The 13,098-nt window shown below is 42.7% G+C and overlaps 1 protein-coding gene across 1 annotated transcript in view; it reads left to right on the top strand.

Moving 5' to 3' along the window:
- Window positions 1-12,723, top strand: part of ANTXRL (ANTXR like) — a 58,447-nt gene extending 45,724 nt beyond the window's left edge. Inside the window, exon 18 of the mRNA XM_074591510.1 lies at window positions 12,347-12,723. Coding sequence (XP_074447611.1) covers window positions 12,347-12,577 — 231 coding nt within the window. The 3' untranslated portion in view covers window positions 12,578-12,723. The remainder of the gene's footprint in view (window positions 1-12,346) is intronic.
- Window positions 12,724-13,098: the final 375 nt, after the last annotated feature.

Below are 13,098 nucleotides of genomic sequence, written 5' to 3'. Positions count from 1 at the left end.
ACTGTCGTAATGCATGGTTCCCAGGATGTGCTGAGCACTGCAGCTGGAAATATATAATTGGTGACAAATGAATTTCCTGTCCTGCAAGAAGCCCCCATACTGGCATTACCTCTCACTTGTGCCAGGATCACGTTATTTCTGACATGGAAGAAGAACTCACAAATGGGCCTTGGGGGTAGACACTGCCGCTCTTCCCCTAGGTGGAACTAGCAGTGTATCCTCATCTTTGGGAACTGGAGGCATGCTCAGTAACAACAGACACAAGATGCTCTTCTGAAGGATGGGTACAAATCCCAGGGCTGGTACTACTTAGCACAGGCTACACAACAGGATGTGAAGAAGGATTGGCCTTGTGGTTAAGGCACTGAGCTGTCACCTCAGAGACCCTGGCTGTAGGTGATGTAAGTTGTTCTTCCCTACTGTTGTACTGTACTTCTACAGTGATAAATTAGATGAACAGTAAGTTCTAGGAGGGTGAGACCATGTTCCTAACAGCACTTTGAGCACTTCATAGATGGACTCTGTTAGGTAGACAGGGGGTTTTTCTGCTACTCTTAAAGCATGTGTACCGCTTTGATATTTCTTTGATATTTATGGTAAAGAAAAATGTTCATCGGGTCTAATTCTCAGGGTTGTTTTTTTATAGGGAATGTGACTTTGGGGTAAAAACTGGTGACTTAGTCCCTTGTTAACTGCAACTCTGACATGTCTGCCTTGGGGGAACAAGCTCTCATGTGTTGTTATCACAGTTTTCCAGGCAGCACTTCGTTGATGCTCCACAGTCGTATTTAATCGTACTAAGCTGTGTAGGCCTGACTTCAAGTCAGGTAACTACCTTGGGGCTTAGGAGGAAGCCCACAACTGAAGGTACATCTCTTTTGAAAAGACAAGTACTCAAATGCGCATGCAGTTGCTTATTAGGACTGCATGTACAGATCCATGATTTGCACATGTGAGTGAACAAATATGCTGCAGACAATGTGTTTATCTGTTTCTTGGCAGCACCCTGGATCAGTGCTGAACCTCACATTTCCTTGTTTCAGTTGGATTACTGGGAGCTGTACATCCCTCATTGCCTTCTGAGTTATGTGACAGTCCAGAACCTAGCCAGCCTTCCTTAGCTCTCTGCTTTCACACTTCTGGTAACTGCACAGGAAGTTGTTCCCCTGTACGCAAACTGAGTAATGCTGTGACCTTCCTCTGAAAGTGTTCGAGCTTTAGAAATAAAAAACACTGTGTAAGTTAATGTATTAATACTATTCTTCATACTAAATTTATTGGCCAGAGTGATAACTAAAGATCAAAAGGTATTGCATCATTGCTCCATACAGAGGAGCTGTGGTTCTGGATGACTCTGTTCTTGTATAAACTATGGTGGTTCATGTTGTGGTACCAGAAGAAAACCCAAATGACTGTGTGTGCCATTGTACAAGTAACACAAATATACTACCCAGCCTGAAGAGTTTGAGCTATGTCTGACAGATCTTAATTTTAACGTAATCTTGGTTTGAACATAAACATCAGGTCAATAATAAATCCTACAGTTTTATATGCCAGTTTTAGCCTCAGATAGGAACAGTTCCTGGAACAACAAGACTGCAAGCACTTTGTGCTCTTTGCAGCAACACTGGTGGTTTCTGCAGTGTTTTAAGATCTTTCTGCCTTTTAGGGGTTTTTTTGTTGTTTTTTTTTGGGGGGGGTTGTTGTTTGTTTTTTGTTTTGTTTTGTTTTTTTTAAATTGTGGCATGTGAACATATCCCTACTTTTCCCCTCTTTTTTGGGTCACTTCTGGGGAACGTAATTACCCAAGTAGACACCTCATTCTTCACTGGCTGAGAACATTAAGGAGTGGGATATACAGAAACTTTAAAGCAAAGCCTACCAAGAGCCATGTTGCTTCTCGCAATGCTAAAGGCCAGGCACTCTTGAGTGGAGCAGAGCTTTGAAAAATGAAAGGAGGTGTGCCTGTGTTTTTTCTGCTACTGGGGGACAGGCCACTGTCTCAGGTAAGTGGAGACCAGGGTATATAACAGAGTTTGTATGAGAGAGGTGGCAATGGGGTGCGCATGGAGAAGAGTAACTTCAAAATGCAGAGCTGGTACTTGATAGACTAGTCGAGCTGCATGGGAGAAATGTGGCAAGGATATATTTGCATAGAGTGTTAGGTCTCTATAGCGTACATGAAATGGGAAGGAGAGATCCGTGTCAGGACTTCAGTACTTGAGTTGCTTCCCTGGTGTGTTCATTCCTAGAAATACTAAGGTGGTGGTGTCCCAAAGCACTCTTCTATCCAACTTAAGAGCTTTTTGGAGGAGGAGAGGTTTTCTGTGCTTTGTTAATATATAAGCACTGATAATGAACTGTATGAGTCTCATCCCCAGAGAAGAAAATCCTTGTAAGATAAGCACAGAGGAACCTGGGAACTGTGGGTTTCCCATCTATGTGCTCTGGGTAGCTGCAGAGCCATTTAGGGGCCAGTTACCCAGAGATGGATTGGGGGTACTCGTATCTGTTTCCAGACTCTGAACAAAGAGGCAGCTTGTCTGTGATCTGGGCCAGGATCTTACATTTTTGTCTGAGGCAAGTTAAAATAATAACCATTTTCACCAGAAATCTCTCTGAGAATCTCCATCATTGTCCTATACCCTATGTGGATGAAGAGCATTGTGTTCTTCCTCTGTGCTTGCCATAATCCTAGCTTGCTTCCAAAGAGACAATCAAACAATTCACGCTGGAAAGCATGATGACACTTAATTATAGTTTGAGCAAGACCAGTTATGGTCCTTTGTGGCCTAATTTGCTCCTCCCAGCAAGTCGCCAGTACCTCAAGGCTGAGCCTGTTGCACCCAGCAAATGTTTGTTGCTCTTGTTGCTATGCTCCAAAGCCCTCCCTATTTGAGGTGATGGACTAATGCAGTCTCCTTTTCCCTGAAAATGCCAAAGGAAAGAGAAAAATCTTTTGCAAACCAACTACTGTTTGGTTTTTTTTCTTGAACCACATTCTAGTCTGGTCAGCATTCAAGTGTGGAAATGTGTGGTGCTGTGGTTAAAACAAGGGATGTGAGTCACGAGTCCTGAACTTGTAAATACCATTTTTTTTTCCCCCGAAGTTGCTGCATAACCTTGTGTAGATGACATGACCTGATAGTGGCTCTCCTCACTTCCTCCACTCTGGGAGCCTCATCCATAAAAACTGTCAGAAAAGGGGAAGACAGTAAGTTATGTGTTTTGAGTGCAGGTTTAGGCTAAGATATTTTTCTCAGGTTTGGGTGGGATTTGGTCTGGCGTGACTGTACTTTGAGATAGGTACTGAGTATAAAGTATGCCTGATAGACCTTAACTTTTATTATGTCTAGTGTTATCCTTTTCTGTTCCCTTTACCACTTCAGCTCTTTTAGGGCTCAGAATCAACAATGTTACGGATCTGCACTGTGCATTACTTCAGCCACAATCTCAGCAAGGTCCAAGACATGTGATGTTTTGTGCATTCCTGCAAGATATCTTGTGACTCTGGCCATTCTTTCAGGAGGTGTCTGTAGCCGTTTGCTGCATTTTCCGGCTAAGGCAGGGCTGGAAACAACATGCAGCTCCCTGATGAATGGATTGTGATACAAATTATTTGAATAGCCCTGTCCTCAATACTGGGCTGGGCTCTTTGTGTCACTTCCCTTGTGTGCCTAAGCTGGAAAAGCGGTATTAGGCATGTGAGAGCTGAATGGTGGGGATGTGCTCAGCACAAGGTTTATTTTGCTGAAGGGTCCTGATCCTAGCTTAAAAGGCTAATTTTCTTGGCTGAGGTATTCCTGTCAGATTCCTCAGTATTGGTTGGTTTCTCCAGGGCAAAACTGGAAGTAACCCACTTCTCTTGAGTGTATTCCTGTACTGGTCTTCAAACTAACTGAATAGACTGCTCCCAGAGGACCCATCCCTGGTTTCAAGCAGTGCCATGCACTGTTGAGACTGTGAACTGAGGAGTAGTGTCTGCAGATGTGCATGTCTTGGGAACCTATCAATACTTGATTGTATTCAACTCTCAATATTCTGATTAAAGAAGCTACAGTAGCCTGGGACACTGCAGCTATTAACCTTACTGCAAAAGAGTTCCTATATGTATCATAATTCCCTAGTAGATCTGGACACTGTTTTCCAGATTACTCTCTTTGTTTTGGCTAAAAACTGCTTCTTTAGATGGTTTGTATGTATTTTTGTATGTTAGTGGAATTAGCTAAAGTGGAAAATATACCTTTGAAAAAGTGTGAATATTTTAAATTTTTTTTAAACACCTTTTCCCTCCGAAACTCAAAGAAAAGATGTTTTGGATTGAACAACATACATGTTTCAAGCCCAAATGAAACTTATTTTGACATATTTCTTCTACCTGAAAAATGAAGTCTCTTGGTTGTTGTTGGCTTTTTCCTTGGCCAGCAAGTGAACCGAAAGATGACTTTTATTGCCACTGTTAGGTGCAGTGCATGCCATAGGCCTGTTTGTGCGTTTGCCCTGGCAACCCCCTTCCCTTGTCCCCTGGGGGATCCCCTGGATGGGGTTATCACACACTTGGTGTAAAAAGAAGAGCTCCTGTGCTCTCTCCTCCCTTTCCCACCCCATAAATCCTACTTTCTCAGCTATTTGCCTCCTGTAGCCAGGGCGCCTGAGGGCACACTGGGATTCTGAAGAATTTCTTCTCCCAGTCCCTTTACAAAGCAAAGCTGGTCTCTCTTTGCATCTGTGAGAGGGACTCGAGCATCTCAGCTCTCGCCTAGATGTTCTGGGCAGCAATGTGGGCCATGTCTTAGCTACACCAACAGGTTTTACTCCAACAATGTCAGTAGTCCAAGGCATTGCTTAGCTGTGTCTCGTCACTGTGTGCTCTGCTAACAGCCTGTATGCAGCTATCTTCTCGTTTGTCACTTGGGTGTTAGGGCTTCTGAAGTAGGGACTAACTTTCTGTGATGTGTCTCCTTGGGGCTATGCCAGTGAACTAGTGACCAAAGGCTTGTGGGCAGTTTAGTTTGGTTGCTAAAAAGTCGGAGAAAAGACACAAGAATTGCTTATAAGGTGTGGACTGTGTGAAGGATCGGCATGTGCCTCAGCTGCTTTTAAATATCACTGCCCCTTCCTGGGGCAGGAGGTGTGTCTTGTTTAAAATTGTGTTACCTCCCACATCTTAAATCTCAGTCTAATTCCACCTTGCTCATGCTGTGCTGTAAACAAAGTTTTCTGCTACTCCTTGAATCGTCCTTGTGCATTTGCATTCGTCATTTTGTAATTTTCAATTTGACTCTGTGATGTACCTAAGGCATAGGGTCCTCACTGGTCCATAATAGGGTCCTCACTGTTACAATATGAGTGATTCACAATGCAGTGATTTCCTTCCCCTCCAGTAACTCCATCACAGAAGGAGGGAGCAGAAGTTATATGAGTTCACTTATAAAGAGGTCAAATAATACACTGGATAAAGAAAGGGCTGAACGGATTTTCCTTTTTGAAAGCAGCACTAAAGAAAATAATAATTATATTCTCATTGTTGGACACTGCCATTTTGCTGGACCTTACTTTTAAAGTCTTTCTTTCTTCAAGTCAACCCCATTTTTCTCTTATCTCTTCATAGTTTTGGATTGACATCATTTTAGGCATCAATGCTGAGCTGCCAAATAGGTCACCAAAAATTGTTATTGACAAGAGAGGACTTCTAGGACAACTGGAAGATATGTGAAGAATCAGATTCTCATGTAAACAAATATTTTATGTTGATGATATTTAATGTTTTGATTTGAGACCTAAAAACTGAAAATGGCTTCATATAAAAATTAATTACAAGATAATAAATTGATTGTTAATGATTAATGCAATAACCACAGCATAATTAATGGTGATGAGTAAAAATTAATGGTTAAATTGTTAAATGTAATTATAAATTAATTATAAATCACATTTATTGACTTGAAAGCATTATCAGCCACCAAACTGCTGATATGGGAGTTTCTGACATTTGTAATTCTTTATTTTTAAACACGAAAACACTATCTGAATCCCAAATGTAAGAGTAGGAGTTAGTAAAAGTTACTTGAATATGCCTGAAAACCAGGCAGGCTTAGGTTTTATGTGACAAACTGTTTCAGCAGCTCACTAATTTCTAGCCTGTATGCTGCAGGGTAATCAGTGCAATTCCCAGGAAATCCGTGAAGGTTTTAATGAGCCGTGACATGTTCAGCGCACAGTCAGCATGAAGCAGTGCAGTGTGAGGAAGCTTTTGGCAAAGCCTGATACACACAGATCCTGGCTCCTGAGAAGCCAGCTGCTAATCCTGACACTTGCCCAGGGAACTCGAATAGTGGGAACTCTGTACCACCTCTGTTCAGCTTTCTCTATAAAATTACTGTATCCATAATCTACCTCATTCATAAATACATTTGTTAAACAAGTTTCCCATACTGTTGCTGTTTTAGGATACTCGGTGTAGCTGTTTCTGCTAGAACACTTTTGTTCTTTATTAGAGGATGGGGTTTGTCCTGTCCTCTAATTTTTCCAAGATTCAACTTTTGCAAAAGTCACTAATCCTAAAGGTATATATCCCATTGGTTTCTGGGTGTGTGGATCAAAACCTTCACTTAGCTGAAGTGATTCTGACTGTTTGTAGATGCTCGCTTTTGTGGTTTTGTAGGCAGCCTAAAACCCTAAATCTGTTCTTTTGAGTTTTAGAGCTCCACTTTTACAGTGAACTTTAGGAAGCGAAGCTACATGCTGACGAACCATGTCCATACAAAACTGGCAGAGTCATCCCAGTGACATCCGTAAACAAAACTGGGGAGAAACGTGACTACTCTGAGCCCAAGGAAATTATGTTTATTTCAAATTTCAGCATCCTAAATGTAATACTGTTGACTGGCAGCTAGTTTACTTTTTTAATTTGGTGGTCCAGCGTCTTGGATTGCTATGCTCAAACTTTAAAGCAATGATTTTTATTTGAATCCATTCTAAAATGTAAAGGCAAGTATCATGTTCTTGCAAAGTCAAAGACCAAGAAATTTCAGTAAATGTTCAAGTGTATCCTCAGTCAGATACCCTCCTTTGCTAGTCAGAACTGCAGCACTGAGACTCCATAGGCAAAGCCAAGAGTGAATGAAAACTCAAGCGGAATTTGTAACAGGAAGGATATCTTTTTATTAGGTCAACTAATGCGGCTAAAAATAAGAAACGGGCATGCTTTTGTGTATGCAAACACTCTGGCATGCACAGAGATAAAACTGGATTTGATTTTTGTTAAATAAACACCAATGGACGTATTAAAATGAACAGAGGAAAGGGACAGCTACTGGCAGATGGGGTGGATTTTTTAAATTCTTTTTGCTGTAGTGCTCTCAGTATTATGGGTGAAGAGACTTGCCCATGGCACTCTTTGAATTGCCTGGATTCTTTTAGCAGTTGTTCCTTTCCGTTGAAAACTTGCTGAGTAGTAGCTAAAGATTTCGGGTGAACAAGCACCAGGGAATGATATACTGAGCACTGTGATGAAAGTAGCCCAGAAACAAGATGCGGTGGCTTTCAAGAGGTTCCTCTCTTCCTTCCCCCCTCTTAAACCACACACAAAACCACATCCTAGGTGGTCGAGGAGGCATTGCCTAGAAGTACAAAGTGCCTGAATTGCACATGTGATTGTTACACTGGGATAAAAGCTGGAGTCGGGACAAGGGCGGATCCCGCTGCTTCAGTATCTGTACTTTTTGAAAAGGCAATTTGGCAAGCAGCATAACAAGAGCCTAACAAGTGGATGGCCATATGGGGAGGCAAAATAATTGTGCATTAGGAAGACTGTGCAGATGTGAGCTGAAGTAAGGGCGTAACTCCATATGGCACATTGCTGACCTTCAGTTGGTGCCTGAATGACAGTACGCGGTGTGGGTCGCACCATCTGAGGGATGCTGTACTGGGAGCGGGGCTGAAACCAGACAGAACTGGATTTACGCAGATCATCTGCTTCCTAGAAAACAATAAAGGAGCTCCTGACAGCTGTTGTGCATGAGATCATCATGGTATTAATGCACCTTGCAACTCTGACTCCTTCCCTAAAACACTTTGTGTAGACCATGTTTCAGGGAAAAAAAAAATACTATTACCACCACTAAAGTGGTGGTGGCTGGTGGCTCTTAATCCCTGTTAATCCCCTGTGCAGGGAGAGCACTGGTGAGCGTGCAGGATACCTGATTTCTGTCCATGTTCTCTATGGTTTAAAAGCCTTTATATGCCTTTGGAGAGGAAACTACTTAATCCTTTCAAACACAAAATATTAAAAAAAAACGTGTCTAGCATGTTTATTTGAGAAACATCACGGATTTTTTTTCATAAACTAACCCCAAAGGGATGTGCATGTTAGGTAGAATAGCTGTGGCACTCTGTTATTAGGAAAGTATGATGAGTGGAGGGCTTAATTCTTCAACCTAGAAATCCTTTGATGACATATGCCTGATAAGTCCAAGCTAAGATTTGTGATTTATTATCATGTGTTCCTTCCTTTCCCTTTTGTCTGTTAATCCTAACACTGGCTAAGAGTTCGGCCTCGTTTTATCAATGGCTGCTTGAAGTGCTCAGGAGGATTTGCTCCAGTATTCACCAGAAGTCTTTGATATATGAGATTGTAGGCTAACACCAATATTCTTTTGTGAGGAAGTGTCACAATACATGCATCGATCATCCGAGCCCCTATCTGTCAGACTCTCCCAACCCAACCGTATTTTTCATGACACAATGCGGCGCATGGCCTTTAAATTACCCATCTGTCTGACAAATCAGCGAGTGTGGCAGAAACTGGCAGCAGTTTGACGTCGCCTATCACTTTAACTGAAGTGAAAGTAATGCAAACAGATTTATGGGATCCCCTTTGATTATAGACTATGAATATATTTGGAATTGATGTTTGAGAGAGAGACACAACAGAGAGGCAGGAAAGGCTTGTAGGCAAAAGCACTAGTGTTGGGTTTGCAGCTTTGCATTTACTATGAGGGAGATTGTCCTGGTCTTCTGGTCTTAATTTTTTATTTTTTCCTTCCCCATATGGTACATCTCATCTGAATACCTCTGGCAGGTTTTTCTTCTTTTTTTTTTGTTTTTTTTTTTGTTTGTTTGTTTTTTGGTTTTGTTTTTGTTTTTTTGTCTTACGTGGTTATTTATCTGTTCTAAATTCCAAACTTTATCAATGTCAAGGCTGAGTTTTCTTACACGTATTTGCAGTACAGCTGTTAAATATATCTGTAACATTCATTGCATGGCAGTAAATATTGCTGAATTTCCAAGTGTGCTCTGAATACAATAGAGCGCAGCAGAAGACAAATAGCTGACAAGGATGGCTGCTCACTGCAATGTTATAGAATCGTAGGATCATAGAATAGTTGGGGCTGTAAGGGACCTTTAAAGGTCATCTAGTCCAACTCCCCCTGCAATGAGCAGGGACATGTGCAACTAGATCAGGTGGCTCAGAGCCCCGTCCAGCCTGACCTTGAATGTTTCTAGGGATGGGGCATCTGCCACCTCTCCAGGCAACCTCTTCCAGTGTTTCACTACCTTTATCGTAAACAATTTTTTCCTTGTATCTAGTCTAAATCTTCCCTCTTTTGGTTAAAGCTATTACCCCTCATTCTATTGCAACAGGCCCTGCTAAAAAATTTGTCACCACCTTTCTTATGAGGCCCTTTTAAGTACTGAAAGGCCGCAACAAGGTCTCCCCAGAGCCTTCTCTTCTTTAGGCTGAACAACGTGAACTCTCTCAGCCTGTCCTCGCAGGATAGTGCTCCATCCTTCTGACCGTTTTTGTGGCCCACCTCTGGACCTGCTCCAACAGGTCCATATCTTTCCTGTGCTGAGGACTCCAGAGCTAGACGCAGTATGCCAGGTGGTGTACCAACTCATGTTGGTGAGGACTTGAGTTCTGTGGAGTAGAGCAAAGCATCGACCTGGGTTTCTTTGATCCAGTGGTTTATCTTTATTGCAGAAGTAACTAAGACCTTGGCTTTTACCCTTTGCCTCTGTGCAAAGGCTCTAGCCCCAGTATAGCATTGCCTTGAACCTGGTTCGTAACCAAAGTCTGCTGTAACAAGCTTGGATTTTTAGAAAGGGGATTTTGTCCTTCTTGAGGCTGTTGTTCAAGTGCAGTGGTGAATTGTGATGGTAAAAGCTGGGACTGAGAACTACTAAGTATGTCTTACGTACAGGCAACAACATGCCCATTCAAACAGCTCTTGGATGCAGCTGAACTTGTGAAGCCATGAGCCATCCAATCTAAGTGGTAGGGTGGTACCCTTTGTTGAATCATTTTCTGAGCTCTTTGGAGCTTACATGATCTTCTCTTGATATGCTGCTTGTCTTTCTTCAGAGAAGCCATAGGCTGAAGTGATTCTCTTCTTTTCTTTTTAAAGAAATAGTTTTCATGAATGAAGGTGCAGGCATTGGAAGTCGCTTAACAAAACAGATAGTTGTGGTTCAGCTGGGATGGCATTTGCCTGGATTCCACAGTAAACTGTCACTTGTGGAGTTGCCACAGAAACTCACCCCATTCCCTAAACACCTTCAGTTTCCTCATGCCAGGCAGCACTGAGCTAGCAGCAATCTGTCATTGGTGTGGGTTCTTATATTTTCCTGTTACCAGAGCCATTGGTAGCTGTGGGGATTGTGATTCACAGCTGCTTAGCTCTGAGAGAAGCTTTTCTAAATCTGGAGTCCTTCTCGAATTTTGCTTGGGGGATGTTGGCATAATCGTGAGTTGAATTTGGTTTGTTGATTCCAGCATGCAACCTAAACCTCTGGCTGTCATCAGCATCATGGCTCTGTGGGTCTTTAAAAGCAGTGGAGTGTAGATGCCTTCTGGGACAGATATTTTCCAAACAAACCAAATGGGTTTTTTATTTTTTCTCCCAGCTAGTGTTTGCCTTGAAAAGAGAGAAATAGGTAACATTCCCCTCCATCCTGAAGTGTAGAGGCCATTTTCATTAAGATGATTGCTACATAGAACAAAACCGGCCTGCTGCGCAAAAGACAAGGTGGTGGCAAATGGAGTTCATCACTGATGGGATGAGTACTTTCCAGCCCACAGTTACTTATTTGGAAACCACATCCCAGCTCCTGTAAATGGGGTGTTGGCGGTGTCACTCCTGCGTTTTCAGGCGGTCTTTGTTGCCAGCCTTTGTACATGATGATGAGAGGCCTTTTTGACTTCCAGGGGCAGGCTTCTGCTTGTGGCAGCTGGGTTCTTGCATAAGCATCTCCCACATCCCTAGGTGAGGAGGTGGAGACAGTGATGCCAAGTGTTGCATCTGCTCACACAAGGTTGTGTCTGCAGGTTTTCATGAGGCCTCCACAGAAATAGTGGGTCAGTTTGTAACAAAACTTTTAGGGGTCGTGGGGAGGAACAAGTGCAGCAGACAGCAGAAACCTTGGTGTCTGACTGAGGTTGTCATACCAGTTTTGAAGTGCCCAGAAGCCTCTGGCTGCTCCCCACAGAAAAGCCTAGGTGGTCTTTGGGGTCTGTCTGTGTCTCTTACTGTCCAGAACTTGGTTAGTGTGAACCTATGCAAAGCTTTGTTTTGGCTAAAGAAAACCCTGATGTATTTGCATTTAGCCACTAATTGACTAGGACATCCCCAGTGCTTGGTGTTTTTTCAAACCCAAGCTACTCCTGTTTTAAAATCTCCATCCCTAGTTCTCCCATCAGGTCCATCCTGCCTGCCTGCATCCCACGTCCATTCTGAAAATTCATTCATTGGAGAGTCCTTTGTGCAAGTCCCACACCTTGTTGGTGTTTGTGGGGAAGTCACATGTACATTTGGCGCACAGAAGACAGATGTACTATCCCAGTATAGTGTTGAAAGTATGGACACCAGCTAGGCTAGCATCACAATGAAAAGGAAAGCCACAGATAGTATCTTTGCTAAGGTTGTTTCTCTGGTATAATCCTGTCTCTGACACCAGTTTTTTCAATCACAGCTTTGTCAGTCAGGGATCCCACCAAGGCAGGGATCACTTTGGTGGAGCTGTGGCTTCAGGCATGTTCTGCATAGCTCTTAGTAGCAGAGCAGAGGGCATGTGTGAGCAAAATCACACTGGGTTACCTTTTGGTTTAAACCAGTCCCAGGCTATTCTCTGTATGCAGGAGCTCTGAAACCCAAGGAAAGCATTGGTTTCCAGTGCTGACCTTCAGGACACCATGGTCTGAATGTTATGTCTAGGACCTGGTGAATCATACTGGATGAAGATCTCTAAATGCAGCCTGGCCCCTCTGCTTGTACTCCTTTTGGTTAGCTGCTGCTGAGTCAAAACACCTGCTTTTTATGAATAATGAATTTTTCTTTTCCTCTAGGGAAGATGCATAAACTTCACTCGAGTGAAATCGGATGGAACCTCTGCCCCTTACAGCCCACCGCCAAAGCTGCCACGGCGTGACGATGTGCCACTTAACAATGCTCCAAGGAATCCTTCTCCTCCCGTGTCTCTGCAGCCCCCTTCCAGGCAGCCTCCTCCTGGACCCCCCCCATCCCGAGCACCTCCTGGACCTCCTCCTTCACGCCCACCCCCACAGCCCATGGCTTAGAGTGCAGCAAAACCCTCATCGACAAAACATGTCCCTTTGCTGAACACGGCATATTTATTGAGTATTGGTTTACAGTTAAAGATATCAGAATTTGTTGCTGGTCAGCAAAAAAAGAAAAAAAAAAAAAGAAAAATTGCCATGTGTCAATTTTAGTGTATGAATATATTTATACCACACGTGCTGAGTAAACATTCAGTGGATAGATTCAGAGCTATGGGGTATACAAACAAACCAAAATGATCATCTAGATACAGTAGCAGCTTTTGTATGTATACATTTGAAGATCTATTTACATATGACATTTGTCTGACTTGGTATGTCAGATCATTCATTAATAACTTTAGCTGGTACATGTGCATCAGTTGATTTTGATAGCTGCCACCTGCAAGTTGGTTAAACGTAGTTTGTTGAGGAATTTGCTTTTTTTTCCCTGCAACAATACTGCATCCAGATGTTAATATGGAACAATAATTGCAAAGATAACTTTCTGCCTTTGGTTCTGCAGGTCGAATTTCCATGAA

The sequence above is a fragment of the Larus michahellis genome, chromosome 6, assembly GCF_964199755.1.
Source record: "Larus michahellis chromosome 6, bLarMic1.1, whole genome shotgun sequence".
Classification (NCBI taxonomy): domain Eukaryota; kingdom Metazoa; phylum Chordata; class Aves; order Charadriiformes; family Laridae; genus Larus; species Larus michahellis.
Note: the sequence above shows the minus strand (reverse complement) of the source record. Positions and strands in the feature narration are given on the sequence as shown.